This window comes from Mus caroli, unplaced genomic scaffold (genome assembly GCF_978045245.1).
Source record: "Mus caroli unplaced genomic scaffold, Mus_caroli_1 scaffold_6, whole genome shotgun sequence".
NCBI classification, from domain to species: Eukaryota; Metazoa; Chordata; class Mammalia; order Rodentia; family Muridae; genus Mus; species Mus caroli.
Window position 1 is genome coordinate 18,694,736 of NW_028227261.1, and position 26,173 is coordinate 18,720,908.

The window sequence follows — 26,173 nt, forward strand, 5'->3', positions numbered from 1 at the left end:
TGGACCATCCTGGGAGACTGTAGCAGCCATTCCTGTTATATACTCCTTCCTAACCTTAGTGCCTTCCTCTCTCTCCAGTCACCACTGCCAGCCCATCCCCTCTGATTGCCTACATACTGGGCACAGTCTAGAGCCAAGTGCTATCAAAGCAACCCTCACTTTGGCTGGGATCTGCTGGGTCCCACTCCCAATCTCTCGGGCCCAAGGCTGGGCACTGGCTTTGATGCCCTGGGAACTACAGGAGAGCTGGTAGCCAGGTTTCTGAGCTCCTGGGATCAACCAATGAGGCTCTTCTCCAAGGGCCTCGGGACTTGCTTTGCTTGGGCTTCCTGTAAGAGTTTCCCACACCTTCCAAGCTGGAAGGACTGTTAACGAGGGAGAGCTAGGGAAGGAAATTCTCCTTTTGCAGAGCGGGAAGCTGAGGCTCAGGCCTGTGATGTCTGAATGAGAATGGCCCCATAGGCTCATGTATTTGAATGCTTGGTTAGCAGGGCGTGGAACTGTTTGGGAAGGATTAGAGGCATTAGGGGTGTGGCCTTGTTGGAAGAAGTGTGTTGCTAGAGGGTGGGCTTTGAGGCTTCACATCAGGCCTGTGTCACTGTCTGTCGCCTGCAGATCAGGATGAAAAACTCCCAGCTATTGTCCCAGTGCTGTGCCTCTCTACTTCCTGCCATGGTGATCACGGACTAACCTGAAACTGTAAGCAAGCCACCAGTTAGATGCTTCCTTTTATAAGAGTTGCCTTGGTCATAGTGTCTCCTCATTACTATAGAACAGTAACTAAAGCAGGGCCCATATTGTCTTGACTGAGCCTTAGTTGAGAACTCATGGCAGAGGCCAGAATCCCACTGAGGTCTTCTGGCTTCTAGTATGGGTTCAGGAAACAGAACCGGTCTGGAATATTATTTTTGTGGAACTCTGAGGACCCAGTGTAGATGTAAGACTCAAACAGTTCAGATGGTGCTGGCTTTGGGTGATTCTGGTATTTATAGACACCGATCATTATTTGCTCTGAAGGGACTCCGGGAAATGATGGGTGGATTCTAGTCCACCAGAGTAAACCCTTCTCTCCAGTGCTCAGATGATGGCAGCTTGCCTGGGATTAGGAGAGGTCTCTCTGTGTGCAGATTAATCAATGCTAAAGAATCAGGGCTGCCTGGAACCAGTCAGGCCACTGTGTGGTGAGAGTTGTTTTCTCTGCCATGTGCTCCAGCCACACCACAGGCCCTAATGTAACCAGTCAACTGATGACAGACCAAAACCTTCCATATCCTGGACCGAAATTGTCTTCCCTCCTCCGAAGTTGACTACTTGGGGGATTTAGTCACACCATCTGAAAGCTACGTGACTGCATGTGACATAGCCTCACCATGGCCTTGCCCTGCTTGTGACTTGCTTATGGGTTAACTGCAGCTCAGGGATGTTAGCTCACAGGATCAATGGTAGTACTAGGACTCACGCTACAAGTTCGAGCCCCACAGCTGATGGACTTGCTAGTAGGCCAGGCGTGGGAAGAGCCGTGTAGCCACTCCCCTAATGACGCAGACACCCCAAATCCTGCCATTCTGCCATGGCTGGGCATGGGCCAGGCCTGAGTACAAGTGAGGTTGTTTGTGAATATATGGAGAGCCTTTCTCCCACTCATTCTGCTCTGTGGGGTGGGTCAAAGCAGTTTAGCAAGGCAAGACCCTGCTTTCATCCCTCCAGGGTCACCAAGGAGGCTGGACACACAGGCTGGGCTCTGGACACTTGGGATCCTCAGTGTCCCTCCTCAGTGGGTGGTGTGTTACTTTCAACTTCTTGGGGGGGTCTCTGGATTATGTTCTAGCAAAATAGGGACAGAGAGGAAGTCTAAATAACTCTCAGGACTAGCAGGAGAGATGTCCCCACTGCTAGACATCTCCAAGGAGTCTGGTAGTGCCACCATCTGGGTAGCCACCTGCACAGAGGGGACCCTCCTCTATTCTGAGAATAGAGAGTGGAAGGCTGAGCACAGCAGCCTTCTAGAGCAAGTCACAGCCAGCTGACCAAGGGGCCCCAGGGACATTCTCAACGCAGGAGAAGGTGAGGGGACATTTCGCAGGAGTTGGGTCTCACCTTTTATTATTATGAGAAATGAAGTCAAGGCTTTGTGACAGATACCCTACCCACTGAGCTATCCTGCTGGCCCTGTACCCAGGTGGCTCTGAGGTCCTAGGTCACAGTTACTCACGGGTCTGTGAGACAGCTGTGCAAAGAAGCAAGCAGTAGGGAAGGCACCTGGGAAGTGGAGAGCAGCCTGAAGTTGCAGGTAGTCTGGTGTCACATGGCCTCTGTCAGGCTGCCTGCCCTGCCACCTGCTGGCCTGGGACCTGGCTCCTCAGGTTCTTTGCTTCAGCGACCTCATCTGTGGACCAGTCACACTAATCAGAGCTCTCTGATTAAATAGGTTACTGTAAGGGGAGAGTTAGCGCTTGTAGGGACATTAAGTACAGTTAATGTAAATGTGACTGCTGCTACTCTCGGAGGAGAACCTTCCCAGTCGAGGCTACACAGGTTGTCTGGGAACAGCAGAGTGTGGCCAGAGCTCCACGGAGGGGGCGGCAGGTGGCAGAGAGGATGCTGGACAGGAGGGCCTTGGGTGTTACTGAGAGAAGTCTGCACCTTGTGTAGAGAGCAGTGGAAGCCCCTGGGCTCTGTAGGCCCCCGGGATCTGGAAAGTTGCTCTGTGTGTGTACAGATAATGGGTTGAGTATACACAGGTAGGCTATAGACTGCCCAGGGTCCACCCCTCCTGCAATTCATCTATGGGGTTGACCTAACTGCTCATTTCTTCCACGATTCAGAGACTTCAGGGTTACAGCCCCAGATCCACCCACCTCCCGATGTGTCAGCATCTCCCTCCATCCCCCATCAGGCTTCTTCTGTAGGCTGTGGAAACCCTAGGCACTGCCACTCCCAGATGTTCTCTGGAACCCCACCTTTATCTGTGCTGACGACTACCCCAGAAGACGTCTCTGCAAGCCCCCACTGCATGACACCTGCCATTATCTAGAGTCTGTGTCCTCTCTGTCCAGCACTGCAGTTCTGAGGAAGGCCACTGGCTCTGCACTAAGACCCTTGTGGGTTACTCTCTCTCAGCGGAGAGAGAGAGCTGCTACACCCACACCCTGGGGTTGCTGTGTTGGGGGCTGAAGTGAGGAAATGTTCACACAAGCTCAGAACACGGCAGTTGCCAGTCCACACCAGCTCACATGCAGGCCACCTTGCTTATGTCCCTCACCCTAAGTCAAGCCTGAGCTGAGCATCCCGACGTGCCAGGCAGTGGGGTGATAGTAGGGTACAGGCCAGGCCCCACCCATCAGGAGTTCCTGTCCATCATGGCGCTAGGACATTTTGAAGCTCAGGGACATAGAGAATAAGGTCTCGCATATTCATAGCATTTCCTGTGCCCTGCACAATCTCATGTTAGAGTGCACAGATAGAATTAAGTCTTGGCTCGGCACATGTGTCAGACCTAGCTACTTCAGCACTTGTGATCTTATTTTAATCCTTTAACCATCCTTTGGGGTAAATATACAAAGTCCTATATTTAGCTGAAGACTCAGAGGCACAGAGAGATTAGGTAAGTGGCCCACAGTCCCATGCCATCTGTGACAGAGACGAGTATGCTCAGCGTTCTTATAGGTAGGCCAGGAAAGCCAGGAAAGACAATGGAAGTTGTTTTGGGCACCATTACTACCAAATGCTGTGTGCAAGGCCATCCAAGGATCATGCCCTGGCCCACCCCTGAGAAGCCAACAGCCTCTCTCAAATCTCTCTCTCTCTCTCTCTCTCTCTCTCTCTCTCTCTCTCTCTCTCTCTCTCTCTCCAGCTTCCAGCCTCAACAGAGGGAGCTGCTGGACAGTCTCATTCCCAGGGACCATGTTAAATGATAACTGAATTTCACATACCCAGCAGGGGAACTGAAGCCAAAGCCTGCCTAGTATCAGCCCAGTGGTTCTCAACCTGTGGGTCGCAACCCCTTAAAGATTTAAAATCAGGTATCCTGCATCTCAGATATTTACATTACAGTTCATAACAATAGCAAAAATACAGCTCTAAAGTAGCAATGAAATACTGTTATGGCTCGGGGAGAGGGGTGTCTCCACTCATGAGAAACTATCTTAAAGGGTAGCAGCTTTAGGAAGGTTGAGAGGATGGATCTGAAGGCAACATGTAATTTATACCATCTGGAGGCGGAGGCCGCCTTTCTTTTTGTCTCCATGAAGAACTAATTCTATTGATAAGACCACATCACTTGAGGTAACGAGCCAGGTGCAGGGTTTGTTCATGAGGTGGGGAAATGACAACCATATAAAGGATGGCGGTGTTCCACAGGCCTCCTGAGGAGCAGCCTCAGAGAGCAGCGAGGAGCCTGGGTGGCTGGCAGCCAGCATGAACAGACACATGCACAGGTGAGTTGGGGGGCTGTGACCAGGTGTGTGAGAGCACAGGGGGGCGGGGTGTGCGGGATGGAGAGTGTATTGGCCTGCAGGGGATCATGGGAAATGGTCAGACTTGGCCATCTCAAGCTCCAGTGTTTGGAGACATGGTTTTGACAGCAAGCTCTAAGATGATGCCGGGGTCTGGCATACATGAGGAGGGGGCCTTAGGTGTATCTGCCTGTTTGCCTGGTGCTGGCACTCTAGGGAGCTACCAGAAGCTAAGCACATCCTAGGTGGCCACTGTCCTTGCCACCTTCTAAGGACAAATACACACAGAGATGACCTAAATCTAGCCAGCAGCTGACAGCGAGGCCCACTGACTTCACAGCCAAAGTAGAGCCCATGTCAGACCAACAGACCACAGGCAGCTACTCATTCCTGGGTGTATTCGTGCTGCACCCCTCCATGTCTAGGGCTACTTTGTTATGCAAGGTCACAGCTGACTGGTCCACGCCTTTGGCCTCTTTAGAATGTGTGTTTTCACATAGACAACTTTACCACTTGATAAATCTCCCCTGCTTTTTCCTAAGAGAGACAGGCTGTGCCATGTTCGTGTATATAAAGCAGCAATACAGAACTCAGCACTTCGAAGTTGTTGGGACTCAAAAAAGTGTCATGGTAGTAGGGGGAGGTTGGCAAAGGTTTTAGGAAAGAGAGACACTGGCTCTCTGGGGGCTTATCCAGCTGTCTAGAGCATCCTAGGTGGGTTAACAGAGATACATGGATTGACCCTGTCTATCTGTCCGTCTGTCTGTGGTACCTAAGAAGGGGAAGAATATATACAGAAAAGGATGTTCAATGTCCTTCATCTTTAATCTAATTTTCATCCCTACTTTCTTCCTGGTTCTTGCCTTACCTCTGACCTCTGCTTCAGTTTTCCTGGCAAGCATAGCCCAGAACCAGCCAGGCCCTTTTGCATAATGGTTGCAGATAGACCAGAGCTACTTGAAATAGGGCCACAGTGCCTTTGCATTGCATGCACTGGCTAGACACAAGCAGGGGGAGAAAGGTTGGTGCAAGCTAAAGGAGATTGGGAGTAGGGAAGGGGTAGGGGCCCAGGTGGTGACCTTCTGGGGCTAGTGCCAAGAGTGGTATAGCCACGTTGTCTGTAACCAGAAAAATCGCCTCTGCTGTCAGGCTGGTGGTGGAGACATGCTTTGGTAAAAAGAACAAGATGGGACTAACCACACTCTCTCCTGATCTTAGGGACCTCTGGTAACGTCAGCATTGAAATGGACCCTGACCTCTTCAGATCTAGCTGATAGCAGGCATCCCATCTTTCCGTGTTCTTGCTGGATGAGGAGCAATTGTGTCATGTGCTTGGGCTGACTGGGGTGAGGGGTAGCTTTGGGTGAGCAGTGATTGACAGGCAGAGGCTTCCCATGACATCCTTGCCCCAAATGGTTTGAAGATTGGCCAAAAACGCTGTATGGGCACCTCACTTGCTGCTCAGATCATGGGGTAGGGCTCTCAGAGCATGGGGTAGGGCCCTCAGAGCATGGGGTAGGGCCCTCAGAGCATGGGGCAGGACCCTCAGAGCATGGGGCAGGGCCCTCAGTTCTGTAACTGGGAAAGTGAGGCTCAGAATGGTGCTCACTGAGGTCCTGGGGACAGAGGCCACCACTCCAGCTACTCCGCCTATCTGCCCTGCTGCGTGTGCAGGAGCTCTGTTCCGGAGCTTTCTCTTGTGGTCAGTGTCTTTTGCTCTATGTGCCATCAGGCAGTCGGTCGGGGAGCAACCTGTGTCCTAGCAGGAGTGACACACCCAGCATGCTCTGCAGCTCACTCACTTCCCAAACAGCTTCCTCCCCAACAGCTTCTGCGGATGGATTTGAGCAGAGCCAGCATAATGTCCTGAGGTTCTCTCCTGCCAGTGGCCCCGCCCCTCAGCTGCGTTAGTACAGAGAAAATGACACAGGGCCTTACAGACCTCATGGGTCTCTATGGTAGGTTAAATGTGGCCTCTCAGATCTGTTTAGCTAGAATTTGTGAATATAATCTTTCTTGGAAAAGGATCTACAAAGATTTAATTAAAGATCTTGGCGATTGTACTCCGTCAGAATGGGCCCTAAAGCCAATGACCCTCCCTGTTCTTGGAAGAAGAGGAACAAAGGATGTACTACAGAAGATGGATGCAGAGAGTGGAGTGAAATACCTTACAAGGATCACTAAGGGATGCCAAGAACCACCAAAGATGGCCAAATGCAGGGAAGGGATGCCGAAGTTCACCAAGGGTTACCAATGGCTACCAAGCACCTCCAAGGAACGCCAAGGACTGCCAAGGACCACCTAAGGACACCAAGGACCACTGAGGACCTCCAAGGACTGCCAAAGATCATTAAGAGTGGAGCAAGGACCATCAAGAACCAACAAGGGATGCCAATAACTTTAATGAACTGCTAACAAGAGCCAAGGGCCACTAAGGACAGCCAAGACTGCCAAGGAATGCCAAGCCACTGGAAGCAAGGCTCCTTCTCTCTCTTAGCTTCATGGTGAGTGTGGTGCTGCAGACACCGTGCACTCTGTCACACAAGAACATTTACCAGAGTGCAGGGACACTGGCATCATGATGGGACAGCCTTCCATTCATACAATCTAGTGTATATACAGAACTAGCCTTTCCATTTAAAACTATGCATTTGAACTGTTATTTTAAGGACCGGGAATGTACTTTGCAAAACTCACGACCCCAGGCCCAGAACCAGTGCCCTTGGGACCAACTTGAGAAGGGCTCTTGTTTGTCAATGCATATGCTTACCTTGCTCCTGAGCCATTTCTTGCAGACAGAAGTAGATGACTCTGGCTCCCAGACTGAATCCAATCAAGGTGACAGGTCTCCGGCCCTGAGGGGAAACAGGACACAGGTGCTTGGAGAGGTTACAGCAAGTTTCAGCAAGTCAGTCCTTGCATGGACTGCAAACTCGCTCAGCACTTGCCTGTGTGCACATTACAGTTCCCACACTCTGAAGTGTCAGTCATTGGTATCGGGACCCTTGCGTATGCAGGAGTTAGCAGCTCAGGGGTTGGCTTCCTCTAGAGCACTTGGTCTCTGACTTGGCTAATTCCTTTTCATTTCAAACCATCATTGGCCATGGCTCCTCCTCCCAGGGACACAGAATATGTTAATTACAAGGACTCCTCCCTTGGACTCATCTGCCTACGGCTAAGGACTGCAGTGATGTGGGCATTCCTCTGGGGATGCAGAGATTAGACACAAGATGCGATGTGATGAGTAGGGAGGTATGGGATGGGGCTTAGTTTTCTGGAGAGGAAGGCTCTAGATGATAGAGCAGTGAGTGTCTGGGGAGCCTGGAGAAATGTGGGCCCATGTATCGGAGGCTTTCCATGGAGATCTCTGGTCTGGCCTGGTGCGAGAGTTCCAGCAAGGGAAAGTGAGTATGAGCAGGGAGGGGAAGTTGTTTCCTCTCCACACCACCCTGGGCTGAGTCAGGTAGGGCTGGGCCTACAAGAGGCTGACTAGCCAGTAAGGAGTGTGGCAGAGCTTCAGGCAGCATTTCAGGAGAGCAGATCTCTTCCCAAGTGTTACAGCTCTAAGGACAGAAGTTCTCGGATGATGGAGTAGTTCTTGCACACCTTTAATCCTTCTGGATAGGATTCTTATATACAGTTTGGGGGTGGGTCAGGGTCTGACAACAGGTACTTCTCATTGGCTTGGTCTGAGAGCTTAGGGAAACCTTATTTGCATATGGGAGGGCTTGGTGCTGCTCCTAGGAGACTGATGGCCACACACCTCTCTGCGGGGGTTGGGAGGGGGCGTTGTGGGAGGCTGTAGCTGTGACAGAAGCCAGGAGTCCAGGGGGCATGGCCAAAAACTTGCTGTCCCTTGCAGGTGGAAGTCACCTACCGGGTCACCAGGGTTCAAAGCCTATGCTCTACCCAACCGGGAACCAGGCTGCCTATGCATAGCACATCGCCCCACAGAGAAAGACGAGGTATCATGGAACATGCCAAAGAAAAAGGAGACTGGAGAACAGGGTCCAGCTGCACACAGGCGAAGGAGCGGGCAGCTAAAAGCTGCAATGCTCCTGGTGTCCCTTCCTTCCCTCTTTGTCCTGAGCCTTTCTAGGCACACAGAGAGGAAACTTCCGGAAGTTCACTGTAGCTCAGAGTGTCCCCAGGGTGGGAGTCCTAGCCAGGTGGCTGAAGACCGGGGACAGCCACAACTTCCAGGGATGCCTCTCATTTCCATGTATCCCTGAAAGTCTGGAATGTGCACAGAATATTGGGGGACACACGTGGACACGGAGAAGCTGGTGCTTGGCACAAGACGCCACAGTTATGAAGGAGGTGGGGCTCCCAGAAGACAGTGCAGTTATTTGAATGAGAACAGTTCTCCCAGTGAGCACTGTCTGTCCCACACATTTGTGGATTGAGATTTGAGCCCTTGCCATGCCTGCTTCAAAGTAAACATTTCCTTTTATGTTTCCTTGGTCATGGTATCTTGTCACAGCAATAGAAAAGTAACTAAGACAGAGTCATGGCTTCTTTTGGGGTGTGCATATACAACCTAGGTCCTGGAACCTGTGAATGTCACCTGCTGTCCACGATAGGGACTTTGCAGATGTGTAGTCAAGAATCTCAGCTAGGCTCAGTGGCATTCCTATGACCCAGCACACAGGACACTGAGCCTAGGTGACTGCTGTGAGTTCGAGGCCAGCATATTTCTAGTGCAGCCTGGGCTATAGAGTGAGATACTGTCTCATCCAAAACAAATAAATAGGGATGCAGGAGTCAGTCAGAGGGATGCAGGAGTCAGAGGGATGCAGGAGTCAGTCAGAGGGATGTAGGAGTCAGTCAGAGGGATGCAGGAGTCAGTCAGAGGGATGCAGGAATCAGAGGGATGCAGGAGTCAGTCAGAGGGATGCAGGAGTCAGTCAGAGGGATGCAGGAGTCAGTCAGAGGGATGCAGGAGTCAGTCAGAGGGATGCAGGAGTCAGTCAGAGGGATGCAGGAGTCAGTCAGAGGGATGCAGGAGTCAGTCAGAGGGATGCAGGAGTCAGTCAGAGGGATGCAGGAGTCAGAGGGATGCAGGAGTCAGTCAGAGGGATGTAGGAGTCAGTCAGAGGGATGCAGGAGTCAGTCAGAGGGATGCAGGAATCAGAGGAATGCAGGAGTCAGTCAGAGGGATGCAGGAGTCAGTCAGAGGGATGCAGGAGTCAGTCAGAGGGATGCAGGAGTCAGTCAGAGGGATGCAGGAGTCAGTCAGAGGGATGCAGGAGTCAGTCAGAGGGATGCAGGAGTCAGTCAGAGGGATGCAGGAGTCAGTCAGAGGGATGCAGGAGTCAGTCAGAGGGATGCAGGAGTCAGTCAGAGGGATGCAGGAGTCAGTCAGAGGGATGCAGGAGTCAGTCAGAGGGATGCAGGAGTCAGTCAGAGGGATGCAGGAGTCAGTCAGAGGGATGCAGGAGTCAGTCAGAGGGATGCAGGAGTCAGTCAGAGGGATGCAGGAGTCAGTCAGAGGGATGCAGGAGTCAGTCAGAGGGATGCAGGAGTCAGTCAGCGGGATGCAGGAGTCAGTCAGAGGGATGCAGGAGTCAGTCAGAGGGATGCAGGAGTCAGTCAGTGGGATGCAGAAGTCAGAGGGATGCAGGAGTCAGAGGGATGCAGGAGTCAGGCAGGCAGAAGGGAGGAGGAGCAGAGAAGAAGCTTGTGGATGCTCCAGACACTACTGGTTTTGAAGATGGAGGAGGGTCCACCCACAGAGGAGGACATGGGCCTCTGGGAGGGAAAAGAGGCTAGGAAATGGACGCTTCCTGGTAGTCTCCACAAGGAAGGCAGCCTGAGGAGGCAGGTCTGACTTCTGCTCTCTATATTGTGAGGAGAGGACGCTTGTGTGTGAGGTGTGGATGTTACCAATCATCACCCTTCTTGGTCTTTGATACCTAGACCGCAATGTGTGAGGTGATAAAGTTCACCTTGCTTAGCCAGAGCCACTTCAGTCTTTGCCTCCCAGCCAGATCTGCCAAAGGGCTCCTCGGGTTTTCCTGTTCATTTTGGGAGGGGAAGATACAGGGATTGGCCGGCATTAGCAGTTTCCCAGGCAACATTCCCACGTTGGCAGAAACTGCTGGGCCTGTCAGTAGCTGTTCTCCCCTTTGTCCACAGTAATTGAATTTCAGCTGGCTGCCCTTTCAGAATAAAGACTGAGTTTCCCGGCTTTTTGGGCAGTGTAGTGTAGTCATGTGACTAGTCTCTGGCCAAGGAGAGGGTAACTGAGAGTCTGTTCGTCACTTGCTTTTGCTCCTCAGCTCTTCTTCTTGCCTCCTGGAGCTCAAATACTGTCACCTTAGAGCAAGAATTCAAGCCATACCAAGGGATATAGTGGTGTGACTATGAATTCCTGCTCAAGGCAAGGGGCCTCTCTCCCATGGCACACACCATCAGAGTGCCTAATAGTTGTTGCCCTAGGCTTCTGCAGTGATAATTAACTTCTACCTTGAAAGGTAGAGAGAAAGAGAGAGAGAAAGAGAGAGAGAGAATGAGAATATATTGTATATTCATGAGTATATGTTGTGAATGTTTGTATATGTGTATATATGTGCAGGTGTGTATGTGTTCATGTTTGTGGAAGTATGTATGTACATATGCATGTTTATATATGTGTGTCTGTATATATGTGTGTATATATACATGTATGCACACTGTGTGTGTATGTATGTATGTGTGCATGTGTGCATTTATGTGTGCATGTGTGCATTTATGTGTGTATGCTTTTGTGCAGGTATGTGTTTATGCATATGTATGTTTGTATGAATGTACCTGTATGTTTATACAAGTATATACACTGTGTGTGTGTGTGTGTGTGTGAGAGAGAGAGAGAGAGAGAGAGAGAGAGAGAGAGAGAGAACGAGAGAGAGCGCTTTGCTCCTCAGAGTCTACCTGCCTTATTTTATGAGGCAGTACAGTGTCTCTCACTGGCCATGGGGCTTTCTGGTTTAGTAGCCTTGGTGACCAGTGAGTCCCAGAGATCTACTTGTCTCTGCCTCCCCAGCGATGAGATTAAAGGTGTATACGACTACATCTGGTTTTTGGTTTTTTGGTTGTTTTGTTTTGTTTTTTGAGACAGGGTCTCTCTGTGTAGTCCTGGCTGTCCTAGACCAGGCTGGCCTTGAACTCAGAGATCAGCCTGCCTCTGCCTCCTGAATGCTGACATTACAGGTATGAGCCACCAAGCCCAGCATTTTTCTGTTCTGTTTTATTTTTAAATGTAGGTTCTGGGGACAGGCACTTTATTAAATCTCTCTGGCCCTGGATCCAAATTTTATTTTAAAGCTATTTTTAAAAAGCTCTATTTTTATTTACTTGTGTGTGTGTGTGTGTGTGTGTGTGTGTACACCCGTGCATATGTGCAGGTGCCTGAGGAAGGCTGGAAGAAGGAGTCTGATTCCCCAGAGCTGCAGTGCGGGTGGTTTTGGGTATCCCAGGATACTTTCCTCATCTGAAACTTGAGTGGCAGCAGAGATGACTTTCTTCCGCAAAGAGGCTGGGCTCCTACCAACGGACTTACTGTTGGGGTTCCCATCGGTAGACATGGTGTATACATCAGTATACAAGCTTGCCCGTCTGCCTTCCCCAGCCCCACCCCCACCATTCCTGGGTACCTGTTGCCGTGAGAGAAGGATATGCGCCAGGTGCTTGCCAACCTCTGCCGACCGGTGGAGACACACGCCCCAGGGGTTGTCGATGACATTGGCGACGCTGAGGAGTGAGGCTGGCCAGGTTAGAGCAGCCACGATACCTGAGGAGATGGGATCTCACAGATGAAGCAGGAGTGGGGTGGGGTGGGGTGGGGGTGGGGAGCTTTGCTAGGGCAGTGTGGCTGATGGATGCTCTAGGAAATGTGGGTGGGGTCTGTGTTACCAGGAATCTGAAAGGCTTTCTGGTGATAGACTCTAACCAGCAAATGGGAGGACACTTGAAACAACATTCTGATGCACAAACTACATCTCTTGCCCAAGCACACGCCCTTGTGAGATTCCAAAGACAGCTCCGTCCAGTCATTCATCCTGTATCCTAGATCCACTACCCCGCTCAACTCAAGTGACTTGTTTATTTAGGGCAAAGAGACAGTAGCTGGGGGGCTTGAGCTAGCCTTGGGTATGAGACCACCTCTGCTGCATCTCTCCCACTGGTATGGCCCAGCTTGGTGTCTTTGAGAGACACATGGGACACAGCCAAGCCATTTAAGTTGCCTCAGGCTGGCCTGAGCCAGGGGACAGTTAACTGACCCACCGATCCATGAATAGGCCCAGTTGAGATAAGTCAACTCTAGTCTTGCCTCTCTTGAGCTGTTAGAATAGAGGATTATTACACCATAAGTTTGGGGGTGGCTTGTCATGCAGCAGTAGCCAATGAATATACTGTATGGTTGGCTGTTGCCTTGTCTTTTGACACAAAAGTCACAAAGTTCTCACAGATGAAGCTGAGACAGGAGACTTGCAAGTGTAAGGTCTACCTAGGCTACAGAGTGGGCTCAAGGTCAGCCTGGGAAAATCAATGAAACCCTGCCTTGAGATAAAAAGTAAACACAAACTTGGGGAAAGAATATGATCGGAATATACTTAAATTTAAAAATTGTCTTAAATAATAATAAAAACATTCTAGTTTGAGATTGAGATTGATACAACCATTTGTCTTGTCTTTAAACACACTGTAAAACTTTGGCATTTTTTTCCCCTTTGCCACTCAAAATAAAAAGCACACACACACACACAAAAAAAAAAAAAAAAAAGAAAAAAGAAAAGAAAAAAAGAAAATGCAGAGCTGGAGATGAGCTAAAGATCTCTGGCATGCTCGCACGGCATGCACGTGACCCTACGTTTGTTTGCGCCCTTTGTCTCTAGCACAGAGCCAGGCTCCCTTTGGATTGCAGACATGCAAGGATTAGTGCCATGGTGTCCTACCATGGCTGGTCAGTGAGGGATGCTTACCAGAGAGCACTGTGTACTTGAGAGCCTCCTGTGCTACCATGTTAGCGAGGCCACTGAGGATGGTCTCCAGGGCATTGCCCAACTCCATCAGGTACTTGGCCTCCCAGGCAAGGCAGTACTGCTCCTGGCTGCGGGCTAGGGCCATCCATGGGGCATTAAATGTGCCTGAAGAGAACACAGATAGGTGTGGGTAGCGTCCTCTACTGGCTGTGGCAGCAGGTGCCCCAGTCACAAAACAGGTGAATGGAGGATGGCAATCTATAAAGATTGCTGCATGGATAGATGATGATGGATGGATAGATGGATGGATGGGTGGATGGATGGGTGGATGGATGGATAGATGGATGGATGGATGGATGGATGGATGGATGGATGGATGGATGGATGCATGGATGCATGGATGGATGGATGGTTGGGTGAATGGATCAATAGATAGATGGGTGGATTCTTATCTGGATAATGGGTGGTTGAGTGCATAGGTGGATGGATAGAAGATGGTCTTCTCACCTCTCTTGGTCTACTCCCTCTCTGTGAAATGAGCCTCCCATTCCCACCCCTTAGAGATACATGGAACAAACTAGTCCAGGGTCAGACCAACAGAGGCAAAACCGGTTCCCATCTGAGTCCCTCTCCACCCTGATCCTCACGGTATCTGCCGGACCCGAGCCAGCCAGTGATGGCAATGGTGATATGTAGCTGCCTGCCTTCCGTCAAAGGCAGGAACATGAACTCCTCAATGGCCCCGACGCGCTTCTTCATCTTGTATCCTTAGGACATAGACACAAGCAAATGTGTTTACACACTCACACATCGAGTCTATGTGCTCTGCTCCTGGACAAATGCATTTCATCTGTGAACTCTAAGACAGGCACTACTGTTATCCCCGGTTACAGGATAGGAAGACACTGCCCAAGTCCACTAGATCCACAGGCCAGGGTCTAAACTCAGGCTCTGTATCATTGCCCTGTCCTGCCTCAGTTGCTATCTCTCTCCTGCATTTCCTGCTAAGCCTTAACCCTCACTACAGCTGATACCAACCTGTGATTCTTGGCAGCCTTCCACGTGCCTGTGTGCAACTGGGGGCCACGGGCACAGGCAAGGCTGGGGAGCCAAGGCGAGGACACAAGGACACCATGTGCCTCTGAGGGATGGTGCCTGGGTACTTCCTGGGTGATAGCAACAGACTGGGCTGGACTCTTCCGCCGCAACAAGTACTCATGGGGTACACATGGGAAAACTTAGTTTTCCAAACTTTGTCCTGAGCCTGGCTACGCTGATTGCAAGTCCAACAGCTTCTAAGGTTTGCTGCAGGATTGGCTTGGCTGGGACTCAGAAAGGGCAAAGCCACATTTCCTTATCCCCCCCCCCCAACCCCTGCAAGAAGCCATCTGGGGTATCCTTTTGGCTGAGTCAAGCTGGATGACAATCTTTTCCAAGGCCCCGTTCTTTTTTAACCTTACCTGTCAGGCCAGCTCCGGCTGCACCAAACAGTGAGGTCATAACAGCGATGCCAGCCACTGAGCTCAAAGCGGCTGCCCCGGCACTGCCTATGATGGTTGCGGCTCCTGCAGCGACAAGTGGGGCAGCTAGTCCCCCAGTCACACCTGCAGGGTAGGAACTCAATCAGGACGTGGCTTAATGGGTTCTTTTCCCACGGGCTGCCTTCTATAGAGCTTCCAGCAATGCCTTGAAATCAAATTTTAAAATTTATTTATATATTTGACTTTTAGAGACCAACTCACAAAGCTGAGGGTGGCCTCAGACTCACTAGGCAGCCCAGGATGACCCTGAACTCCTAATCCTTCTGCCTCTATCTCCGCGTGAACCACCACGCACGGGCAGCTTCTATCAGTGAGCATATTTACTACTGGCTTAGGTGCCTGTCACGTGCTGGGGCTACCCCTCCCCCCACCACTGATACACAGACCATGATCTATCCCCTGCAGCGGGGCCTCACCAATCACTGTCCCGCCTCCAACTGTGGCCAGGCCTATCAGAAGATAGCGTTTCCACTTCCTCCGTTTTTCTTTTCTTTTCCGGGATGCCTCTGCGGTCCTGGAGATAAGAGGCCAGTCTATGGCTGCTAGCTATGGGCCAGGATCCCTTAAGTCCTCCCACTATACCAACCCCTGAACCAGAGATCAGTGGTAGGTAGGTAGGTCGGTCCTGGGCCCATCAGTGCCTGGGGGAAATCTCAGTGAATGGAGCACACTACTTACCCAGCAGATCCATCCTAATGGGTGCAATTTAAATAATGAAAAGATAATAATAATAATAATAACAGTAATAATAATAATCAACAATAGCAAAAGAGGCAAACAATAGCTTTCACAGAACAGATGGACCCAGAATGAGTCCAGGATGTACCCTCATCTCACCAGCAGATTCCACTTCCCCAGGGGGTTTGGAAATCTGTCTCCTCCAGAGCAATTATGTGTACAATAGACTGGAAAAACACGTGTACGGGAGATGGGGCCTTGTGGTAACAGCTGAGCTCATCCAGACTGAAAACACAGATGCTATAAGTCCAGTCAAAGGTAAGAGGGTTATCTGCAGGGAGAATGTTTGGGGTGTTTATAATTTATATTCTTAGCTCTTTGAGAGAGGGTCTCAAGGCCCAGGCAGGCCTTTAATTCTCTATGTAGCTGAGAATAACCTCCGACTTAGGATCCTTCTGCCTCCATTTTCCAAGTGCTGGAGTTACAGGCATGTACCACCATGCCCAGTTTGTGTGGTTCAGACATGGAACCCAGGGCTTTGAGAACGTTCAGTGAGGACAGCCCCTTTGAGAACGACCATCTCAATGCTCAGAGACAAGATCCTCAGCTTTCCTGACAGACCTTTAGCCCTTGGCTGCTTTAAGGTGATCAGAGACAAGAAGAGAGGTGGAGGGTGGGTGGAGGGGCCATTACGGGAGAACTCTGAACTGAAACTGGAATTTGGACAACCGAACGCAGCATGATCATAAATGACGAGAAACGGTTAATATTTAGTGAGCCCTTCCTCTACACCAGACTCCACACTGCACATTTTCCATACTTTGTCAAGAAGCAGTTTATTGCGGCTCCACGGTCCGGATGCTTTAAGAGATAATAGCGGTAGAGCTGGGCATGGTGGCACGCACCTTTAATCCCAGTACTCCCGGAGGCAGACATAGGCGGATCTCTTGAGTTCCAGCCTGATCTACAGAGCAAGTTCCAGGAGAGCCAGGGTGGTTACACAGAGGAAACCTTATGCTCACGCCCCGAAAGAGATAATAGTGGTTATTCCAGAGGGGCAGTGTGTGTGTGTGTTTGTGTGTGTGCTAACAGACTGCTTAAAATCTTCATGGAGTGCATGTTCTTGGAGGTAACAGTGGTTGCTTGTGCCATACACAAAGGTTTAAGCCTCAGTCTTCTACAAAATGAAGACAATACTATGCATCTCCTTAAAAGACATTTTCCACAACGATTAATTTAGTGTGCGTGTGTGTGTGTGTGTGTGTGTGTGTGTAGGTTTGAGAACAACCTATGGGAGTCAGCTATCTCCTCTGTGTGTGTGTGTGTGTGTGTGTGTGTGTGTGTGTGTGTGTGTGTGGGTTTGAGAACAACCTATGGGAGTTAGCTATTTCCTGCCACCACATAGGTCCTAGTGACGGCTTGAGGTCATCAGCCTTGGCAGCAAGTGCCTTTCGTTGCCGCAGCATCACATTAGTCCAGTGACAACTTGCTTTGTGAAGATGACGCTTATCCACTTTAGCTAACACGTTTACTGCAAATGGACAACGCACTGCGCCCCCGCCCCCACCCAGAGTCTGCACGTCTGTGGGCTGAAATTCCCTGCCTCCATCCATGCTCAACCAACATGCCCATATCCTTCCTCACGTGAGGAACAAGGAGCAGGCTTCTCTCCAGCGCCAACTCACCTCTACTGAGAGGCCCCTGAGTGGAGGGCAGCCCCTTTTCAGCTGCCTCCCTGTACAGGACCAGAAACCAATGGTAAGGATCTTTGCTGACCATTGATTCCGGAGCTGGTGCACATAACCACTAGGTGGAAGGTGAGAGGTGACTAGGAGTAAGGGGGTCTGGTGTCAGGCTCTAAACTGTGGTATTCCACAGTTGCTGCTCAGTATTGATGCTAGGTGTCCCACAGGGCACCAGAATCCACGGGGGCTCACGTCCCTCACATCTGTGTACATTTGCATATAACTTCTCATATCTTCTTGAGTGCTTTAGAGATTTTTAGATTTTATATCTCTTATAAAATACAGCAATGTCATGTGTCACTATTTATTCTGTTTGTGTAAATTTTAAAAAGTATTTTCAATATAGAATTTATTTTTTAAAAAATTAATTATTTTAGGCTAGGCATGATGGAGCCTGCCTGAATCCCTGGTGCTAAGGACATAGAGGCAGAAGGATCAGAAGGCTAGTCTTTTACAGCCTTAGCTATTTCTCTCTCTCTCTCTCTCTCTTAGCCAGCCTGAGTTATATTACACCTTGTTTCATAATTATACCTTCTTTCAAAAATTAAAAGAAATATCAAACAAAAATATTTCATGGTTGGTCAACTTGGAAGGCATAGGAATGTCATAGCTGAAGACTGTGCACTCCTGTGTGCCCAGCTGCCAGCTGCTGGCCAGCTTTCCTCAGTGAAACACAGGGTGGGGGTGGGAGTGGGGGGCACACTGCTGCCATTTCTAGAATCTTTAAAAGCCAGGGCAGGAGGCTGACAGGTCTCCTTTGCTTTAACCTGAGAGTGCCAGTGTTCCAGACAGGCACGGATCTATCAGCTTAGAGCCCCAAACCAGGACAACATGGGTACAATCCACAGCCGATCTTCATTCGATGCACAAAGCAAGAAATGAGCCCTTGGTGCTGCAAGCCATGGAGATTTGGGGGCTATATCCGTTACAGCAGCAAACTCTCCCTACCTCAGGAACAGAGCCACTCACTGAGCCTGTGACTCTGTAGAGATTATAATCTGAACCTTTTCATGTAAGTACCCTGGGGGGGAGTGAGGCTAGATGTGTGTCTGTGGTGTGTGTGTATGTGGGTGTTTGGAGGCCTGTATGAGATGGCCTACCTTAACTGTCACCATTCAATATGTTTGCTGATGTTCCTATGTGTCTGTCTCATTGCTGTGACCACTTCTTCCTACACAGAGGCAGTGATACACTCTTCTGACCCTTAATGGCTTTGACCCTTCATTAATGACCATTTCATCAGTTTAAGTAGGAGGCTGGCTTCTCAACAGAAGGCCCAAGGGAAGCAGGACCACACACAGTGGGGTGACTGACCACACACAGTGGGGTGGCTGACCACACACAGTGGAGTGGCTGACCATACACAGTGGGGCCCAGCGTATGATTCGGGGTCAGTGGCACACTTCCGTACTGCAGTCATAGACTGGGGAGCAGCCGGAAGCTGAGAGAAGAGGCTCAGGGGCCCAGCACTGCTTGCTCATCCATTCCTGGCTCTCCACCCTCTGCAGTTTGCCCTGGGCCTGGATGGTATTCCGGGCAGGTTTCTTTTTTGGGTAGGAGTACACATGTGTGCAGGAGCATTCGCCCATTAAGGGTAGGTGTGGAGGCCAGAGGCCAAAGTCAGGTATAGCCTACAATTGCTCTTTATCGCATTTTGGGAGTCAGGGTCTCTCTGTCAACCCACAGCTCACTGATTCAGCTATGCTAGCTGCCTAGTGAGTTTCAAGGGCCTGCCTGTCTCTATCCAATCCCCACCCTGAGCACTGGGGCTCTAGGCTCATGCCACCGCATGTGGGTTTTGTTTGTTTGTTTTGTTTTGTTTTGTTTTATTGTTTTTTACAGGAGTGTTGGGGATCTGACTCAGATCTTCATGTGTGCACAGCAATCACCCAATGAGACATCTCCCAGCCCCCACATGGTTTTTGCAACAGAACCAATAACACCGGGAACTACCTGCTACTTTGTTTCACGTAGGAAAAACAGAGCAGACACGGGCTAAAAGAAAACAGGCAGGTGGAGTTCAGGCCAGTCATCACCCGGTAAGAAACTTGCAGAACAAGAGAAAACTGGGAACTGGCAGAAAATGCCCGAGTTCAAGGCCAGGCTGGTCTACGCTGCAAGTTCCAGGCCAGGCAAGGCTACATAGTGAGATCTTGTCTCAAGCAAATGGATAAACAAAATGTTCATAATTCCTACAAATATCTTTTAGTAAGAATTACTAAGACTTCTAAGTTAGTGCCAGTGGCATGACGTGCCACTGACAGCTTCTAGATTTCTCCCACAGTGACGTCTGTATACTAATGGTATCAGATGGGAAGCAGGCTTAGCTTGGCTCGATGGAGTAGAATGACCACAAAATCAATAAGGTCCCCCAGGCCTGGGTGGCTCAAATGCATGAAGCTAGCTCATCAGAATGGTTCTGCAGAGACACTCCCCCATACACACACACACACACACACACACACACACACACACACACACACACACACACACGAGGTGCCCTGACCCCTACCAGTTTTTTCCTCTATGTTATCATTTAAACATTTTTTTTTGACTGGAAAAGGTGGGGTTTTTCTTTCTTTCTTTTAAAAAAGCTTTATTTCTTTGGTGAGTGTGTGTGTGTGTGTGTGTGTGTGTGTGTGTGTGTGTGTGTGTGTCTTGGCCTGCATGGTTTATCACATGTATGCAGTACCAGTGGAGGCCAGAGGAGGGCGACAGAGCTCAGGGAACTGGAGTTAAGCTGGTTGGGCACCACCATGTGGGTGCTGGGAACTGAAGAGCAGCCAGTGCTCCTAACCACTGGGCTATCTCTCCACTCCTCCCTTTGTTTTTCTTTAAAAGTGAAATCAATGTGATTTTCCTTTTTCAAGTTTTATTACATTTTTTACTGTATGTCTATATGCATGTATGTCCGTGTATGTGTGTCCATATGTCTGCCTGTTTATGTACGTAGATATAAATGGAGACCAAAGGATAACTTGTGTGAATCGGGTCCTAGAGATCAGTTCCTCTGCATGCTGAGCCATCTTGCCAGCCCCCATGGAAGTGTTTTCCTTCTGTCTGACATGGCTTCTTGATTTCCCTATGTGCACACATCTTACTAACTGCTTTCCCTGTAAGCAGTTGTTTCCTTCTTCATCTTTACTGATAATCACAGCATTTTTATCCATGCAAATTAGTCTGGTTGAATTTCAACACGGAGAGCCCGAGAGGAGGCATCCGCTCTGAGAGCCCGAGAGGAGGCATCCGCTCTGAGTCACAGCTATGGTGCTTCCTTCCTTTCCCCTTGGGTATTGAAATTCTGATGGCGGTTCATGCCCCTGACTCCAGCACCAGGGAGGCACAGGCAGGTAGATCTCGGGAGTTTGACTCCAGCCTGGTCTATATAGTAAGGGTAGCCAGAGCTACATAGTGAGACCCTGTCTTGAACACCCCCCCAAAGAAAAAAAAGGGGGGAGAAGAAAAAAAATAACACTCAGGCTAAGGCTGGGCATGGTGATTGAATCAAGAAGCCATGGACTAGCTAAGTGACCTGGGCCAGCTGACTCCTCACAAGGATGATAAGAGAGTCAGATGGGGCAGCCCTCCGGGCTTGTATCAGCAAGCACTTGGCAGGAGTCGGACAATGGCCACATTCTTGTAAGAGTTTATGAACTCCAGCCTTGTCTCAGCTGAGGGTCACCGAGGACTGTTGCATAACAGGCACGGTCCCAAGCTTTTGATGTGAGGTAATTAATTTAATCCTCCCACAGCCTCTGATGGAGAACTACCACTAAATCCACGCCAGAACTGAAGGAGCCAAGGCGTGGAGAGGTGCGGTCAGCTAACAGAGAGGAGGAGGCTGGGGTGGCATTCAAGTGAGGACCAAGCACACTGGGTGACATGCCACATTGTAGATCCTACCTACAAAGAAACACTTCACATAGGCCCAGTAAAAAGCCTCAGCATTAGAAGGGATGTCTACACAGCCTGATCCCTTAAAACAGGGGTGACAAACTGGGCCACAGCAGGATCGATGGATAGACTGGTTAGCGGAGTTGCCTTCCCTTAGTTTCAGATTCCTCTGGAGAACAGAGTTCTCCACAGTCCCTTAAGCTCCACATTCGGATACAATGATGTTATAATCCTAACTGCTAACCGACAGATGGTGAGCTGTGTGGGCCCCCTCACTGTCAGCTTCCTTTCAGTCCCCACGGGAAACCTAGGCAAAAGGTCTTTATTGCTATCCCCATTTCACAGATAAGGAAACTGAGGCCCAGAGAACATCAATAACGTTCTCAAGATGGCAACGCTGAGGAAGTTTGGAGCTGGGCTGTGTTGGAACTTCTGGGGAACTTCCTCTTCTCTGACTCTATGAGTCTGACAGAGTCAGAACAGACTCCTCTGGATCACACACAGTCCTGTCTGCTAACAGGATCCTTAGGCACCAACTGGGAAGTCCCTCCATCGCAAGGCCTGAGAGGCTGACACATTTTCAACATAGTTGAAGAAGAACTAGGTGGTGGTCCTTGTGATTAAAACCACTGGTTCAGGTCTGCCTGTTTGCTGCCTGCTGCCTGGAATAGTTCTGAGCATAAATATTTTCAGATTATTTCGTGTGTGTGTGTGTGTGTACATTTGAAGATCAGGAGTTGAGAGCAAGTGACTTCCTCAATCACTCTCCATTTGATTTTTTAAGACCGAGTCTCACGGACCCTGGGCTCAGTGACTAGCACCAGCGACCCCTGTCTCCACCTGCTCATTGCTAAGGGTACAGGTGCTCACTGGTATGCCCAGCTTTCACACGGGCGCTAGAGGCCCACATGCAGGTTCTACTGACTGAGCCATCTCCCCACTCTCCCCTTAGGTGATTTCAACAAGTTGCCAGAGCGTGTGGTGGCACACACCTTCAATCCTAGCACTCAGGAGGCAGAGGCAGGTGGATCTCTGTGAGTTCAAGGCCAGCCTGCTCTGCAGAACAAGTTCCAGAACAGACCTGGGCTACATAAAGAGACCCTGTCTTAAAACAAAACTGGAAAACCCAAAAACCCAAACTGAAAACTACCCTTGCCGCTGTCTCCTGTCCTTTCGCCTGTGTGTTCTGGAGGGAGCTGATTCTGCCTCTGCACTGTGCTTCAGGTTTCTATATCCCACTGGGTGCAATTGATAGAACTGGGCTTCCCAGAGATGGCTGTGGGGGACAAAGAGAAGCCCATGCTGAGTAGGTGTGCCCAGTGCCCGGTACCTGGTGCCTGTGCTGGGCAGGAGTGCCAGATAACTGGTGCTTGGTGCCTGGTGCTTGGTGCTTGGTGCCTGGTGCTTGGTGCTTGGTGCCTGGTGCTTGGTGCCTGGTGCTTGGTGCTTGGTGCCTGATGCCTATGCTGAGCAGGAGTGCTTGACGCCCAGTGCCTGGTGCCTGTTGCAGCAGCTCAGGATCAAGACGGGGCTGGAGTTGACTTATGATTCTGGGCTTAGATGACGCCCAGAGCTGGGCTCTGGCCAAGTCACAAGGATGATTTTCTTTTCCATATTCTTAATGTGTATATGGGCAGTGGCAGTAGGGTACGTGATGTCTGTGTGTGTGTGTGTATGTGTGTGTGTGTGTGTGTGTGTGTGCATGTGTGTGTGTGCACTTGTGCAGGTAGGTCAGAGGACAAATTTTGATTGCCATTTCTCAGACACTATCCACTACTTCTTATTTTTAATTTTAAGACAGGATTGTGCAGGTAGGTCAGAGGACAAATTTTGATTGCCATTTCTCAGACACTATCCACTACTTCTTATTTTTAATTTTAAGACAGGATCTCTCAGTGGCCTGAAAACTCACCAATCTAGTCAGGCTGGCTAACTAGCAAACCCAGAGACCCGCCCAGTTCTGCCTCCTGAGTGCTGGGATTACAAGTGTGCACCCCCACAACCAGCCTTTTCTGGTTCTGGGATCAACCATAGGCCCAGTGCTTCCACGGTGAGCGCTTGGCTGACTGAGCTATCTCCTCATATCCCTCACATTCCTGACCACACATGGCATGGGGGTTATGAGGGCAGGGGAGGGTTCACGTCTATCAAGCCCTTGCTGTGTGCCAGCCTGGGCTGAGTATTTTCTCCTGTGATTACATTCTTTTCTGTAGTGACCCTGGGGTGGTGGTGGCGAACTATCCTGAAAGCCATTTTGTATCCAGGGATATCGTAGTTAGAGAAAGTGTCATAAAAGCTGAAGGTGGAGTGGAGTTTTCAGGACCACCGGATGGTGGAGGACCACTGGATGGTGGAGGACCACTGGATGGTGGAGGACCACTGGATGGTGGTCACACATCTAGCACCTTTAACAACCATCTCTTCTTGCAACCACAGTCAAGCCCAGATAGGGTGGCAAGTGACTTGCTAAGGTCACATGGTGAGTCAGGGCGACTGGGACTTATTATCTAATGCTCTTTCTGCCTCACCACATGGTTTCTATGTGGGATGGGGGCTTGAGATGGACAGAGATCCCTCAGATGGAATTCAGGCTTCTGCCGGGGGTGGGGGGGCGGGGAGGACGGGGCTCAGGGCTGTCTTACTCAGACTCCTCCTCTTTGGCGTCCTTCAGGCTCTCCAGGAACACCTCTTCCAGAATGCTGAGCTCCTCCATGGGCACCTGGAGCAGGGAGGTCACATGACAAACGAGGACTCTGGCCCGGGCATCATAGTGTCCTTCAAAGGAAGCAGAATGGCCAAAGACTCAGTGCAGGTTTTAAGTCAGGGATGCTAGCAGGGGTGCAGACAGCGTAAACCCTAAACCTGGAAGCAGAAGTAACAGCCCCAGGGAAGCCAGCCTCAGGGCAGCTCTTGGCAGTTCCCACTGTCCTCAGGATTGTCACATGATCCTGGGCCACTAGGATAGGAAATGGGAATAGTCTACCTGGAGGGTTACAGGCACACAGGGATGTGTGACCTGGTGTGCTTGGGTCAAGGGGACAATCTTGAGGACAGTGGGAGATCTGACTGCCCGTGCCTGAGTGCTGGGATTAAAGGCGTGCGCCACCACGCCCGGCTCATCCTCTAATTCTTAGATAGCAAATATCAGTGTCCCAGAGCAGGGCTTCAGAATGTTAAGTTCTATTCACTTGTTTTCGCTGCTGCAAGAAACTGCCAGGCATAATCTTTTTTTTTTTTTTTTAATTAATTATGTGTGTGTGGTTTGTGTAAGAGCACATATGTCTTTGTGCGCTCATGTATGGCCACAGGTCAACATGTTTCTCTCCATCCATTTCTGTCTTGTCTTTTGAGACAGGGTCTCTCTTTGAACCTGAATCTTGCAAGATCTTGAAAGTTTGCTCAGTCTGACCATCAGGTTCCGGCAATACTCCAGTTCCTGCCTCCCCAGTGCTGGGGTTATAAGTACGTGCCACTGAGCATGGCTGGGGCCTGACCTCAAGTCTTATATGACAAGCACTTTAGAGACTGCTGTCTCCCAGTCACCAGGTTCTCATACACACACCTGCTCCTGTCTGCACAGAAGGGTTTGATATGTAGCCCAGGCTGGCCTTGAATTCACTAAGTAGTCCAAGCCAGCTTTGAACTTCCAATCCTTCTACTTCATTTAACTGCCATCACTAACACCTTCCCCAGGTTCTTGAGGCTGCCCACAGTCCTTGGCTCTTGGCCACATGACTCCAACCTCTGCCTCTTTTTTTTTATTTAAGATTTTATATATAGATATAGATATATACATAAACATACACATATACATGCATACATACACACATAAACACACACATCATATGTACATATATACATTTATATATGTTCATATATATGTATGAATTATATTATATTCATATATATGAATACACTGTACCTGTCTTCAGACACACCAGAAGAGGGCATCCAATCCCATTACAGATGGCTGTGAGCCACCATGTGTCTGCTCATCACCTCTGGAAGAGCAGTCGGTGCTCTTAACCACTGAGCCATCTCTCCAACCCCAACCTCTGCTTCTTACTGGGTCTCCTTTCTCCCTACTCCAGCGACCCTGGGACTCCACCATGCCATCCAGATGGTCTAGAACCAGCTCCCATCCCAAGATGCTTCACCTGGACACAGCTCCAAAGTCACCTTATCACATGGGCAGCAAAGTCAGGCGTCCCACAGAACCGAGGGACCCAGAGTCTATCAAGCTTTGAACCTTTATTTTCCCCTAAGATAAGGCTTGGCTAACACTGTATGCACCTTCTATGGCTCCTGCATGCACCTTCTCTCTCAGCATCCCTCTGAGTGACTGGCTTGCCTGTGTCAGATTAGATGACAAGCTGATTCATCCTAATGTCCTGTCCCAGCACCTGCCTTCAGTGGGGTGCAGCGTAAGAGCTTAAAATCAGATTTTTTTTTTTTTTTTTTTTGGCAGAGAGAAAGTTCCAGGACTTGGCATTCATCTGCTCTGCAGTCTCCTGGACCTGTGGAGATAGAAGCTGTCAGAGATGCAGTTCTCAGTTCCTGCTGCCCATCTGTGTTGTTTGAGGAACATGGCTGGGATGAGGATTCCTGGCTAGGGACACGGTTTAGTTGCAGAGCTGGCCTAACACACACTGGGGTCCAGCCTCAGCAGCACACACATGAACCAATGCACACACGCACGCATGTGCACACACACAAATCAGTTCCTGCCTTGGCTGGTGGGGGTTGGGGGAGAAAGGTCCTCAGAGCTGGTAGGCACAGGTGTTATGATGGGAGCTGCCTACGTGCCCAGGGACAGACAAACATGTGTCCCGTCTTGGGGGTCACTAGGTTAACGCAGACAAAGGCACTCCTTTTTCTTTGAAGGAAAGCCTGTGACT

General features: G+C 49.9%; 1 protein-coding gene across 4 annotated transcripts in view; it reads right to left on the minus strand.

Moving 5' to 3' along the window:
- Nucleotides 1–26,173, minus strand: part of Tmco4 (transmembrane and coiled-coil domains 4) — an 82,637-nt gene that overhangs the window by 21,649 nt on the left and 34,815 nt on the right. For all 4 annotated transcript variants that reach the window (XM_029476243.2, XM_021160825.3, XM_021160824.3 and 1 more), the window contains 7 exons: nt 23,918–24,050; nt 15,375–15,472; nt 14,878–15,021; nt 14,065–14,184; nt 13,418–13,582; nt 12,089–12,225; nt 7,225–7,309 (listed from right to left, as the gene is read on the minus strand). In XM_029476243.2, coding sequence (XP_029332103.1) covers nt 7,225–7,309; nt 12,089–12,225; nt 13,418–13,582; nt 14,065–14,184; nt 14,878–15,021; nt 15,375–15,472; nt 23,918–24,050 — 882 coding nt within the window. The remainder of the gene's footprint in view (nt 1–7,224; nt 7,310–12,088; nt 12,226–13,417; nt 13,583–14,064; nt 14,185–14,877; nt 15,022–15,374; nt 15,473–23,917; nt 24,051–26,173) is intronic.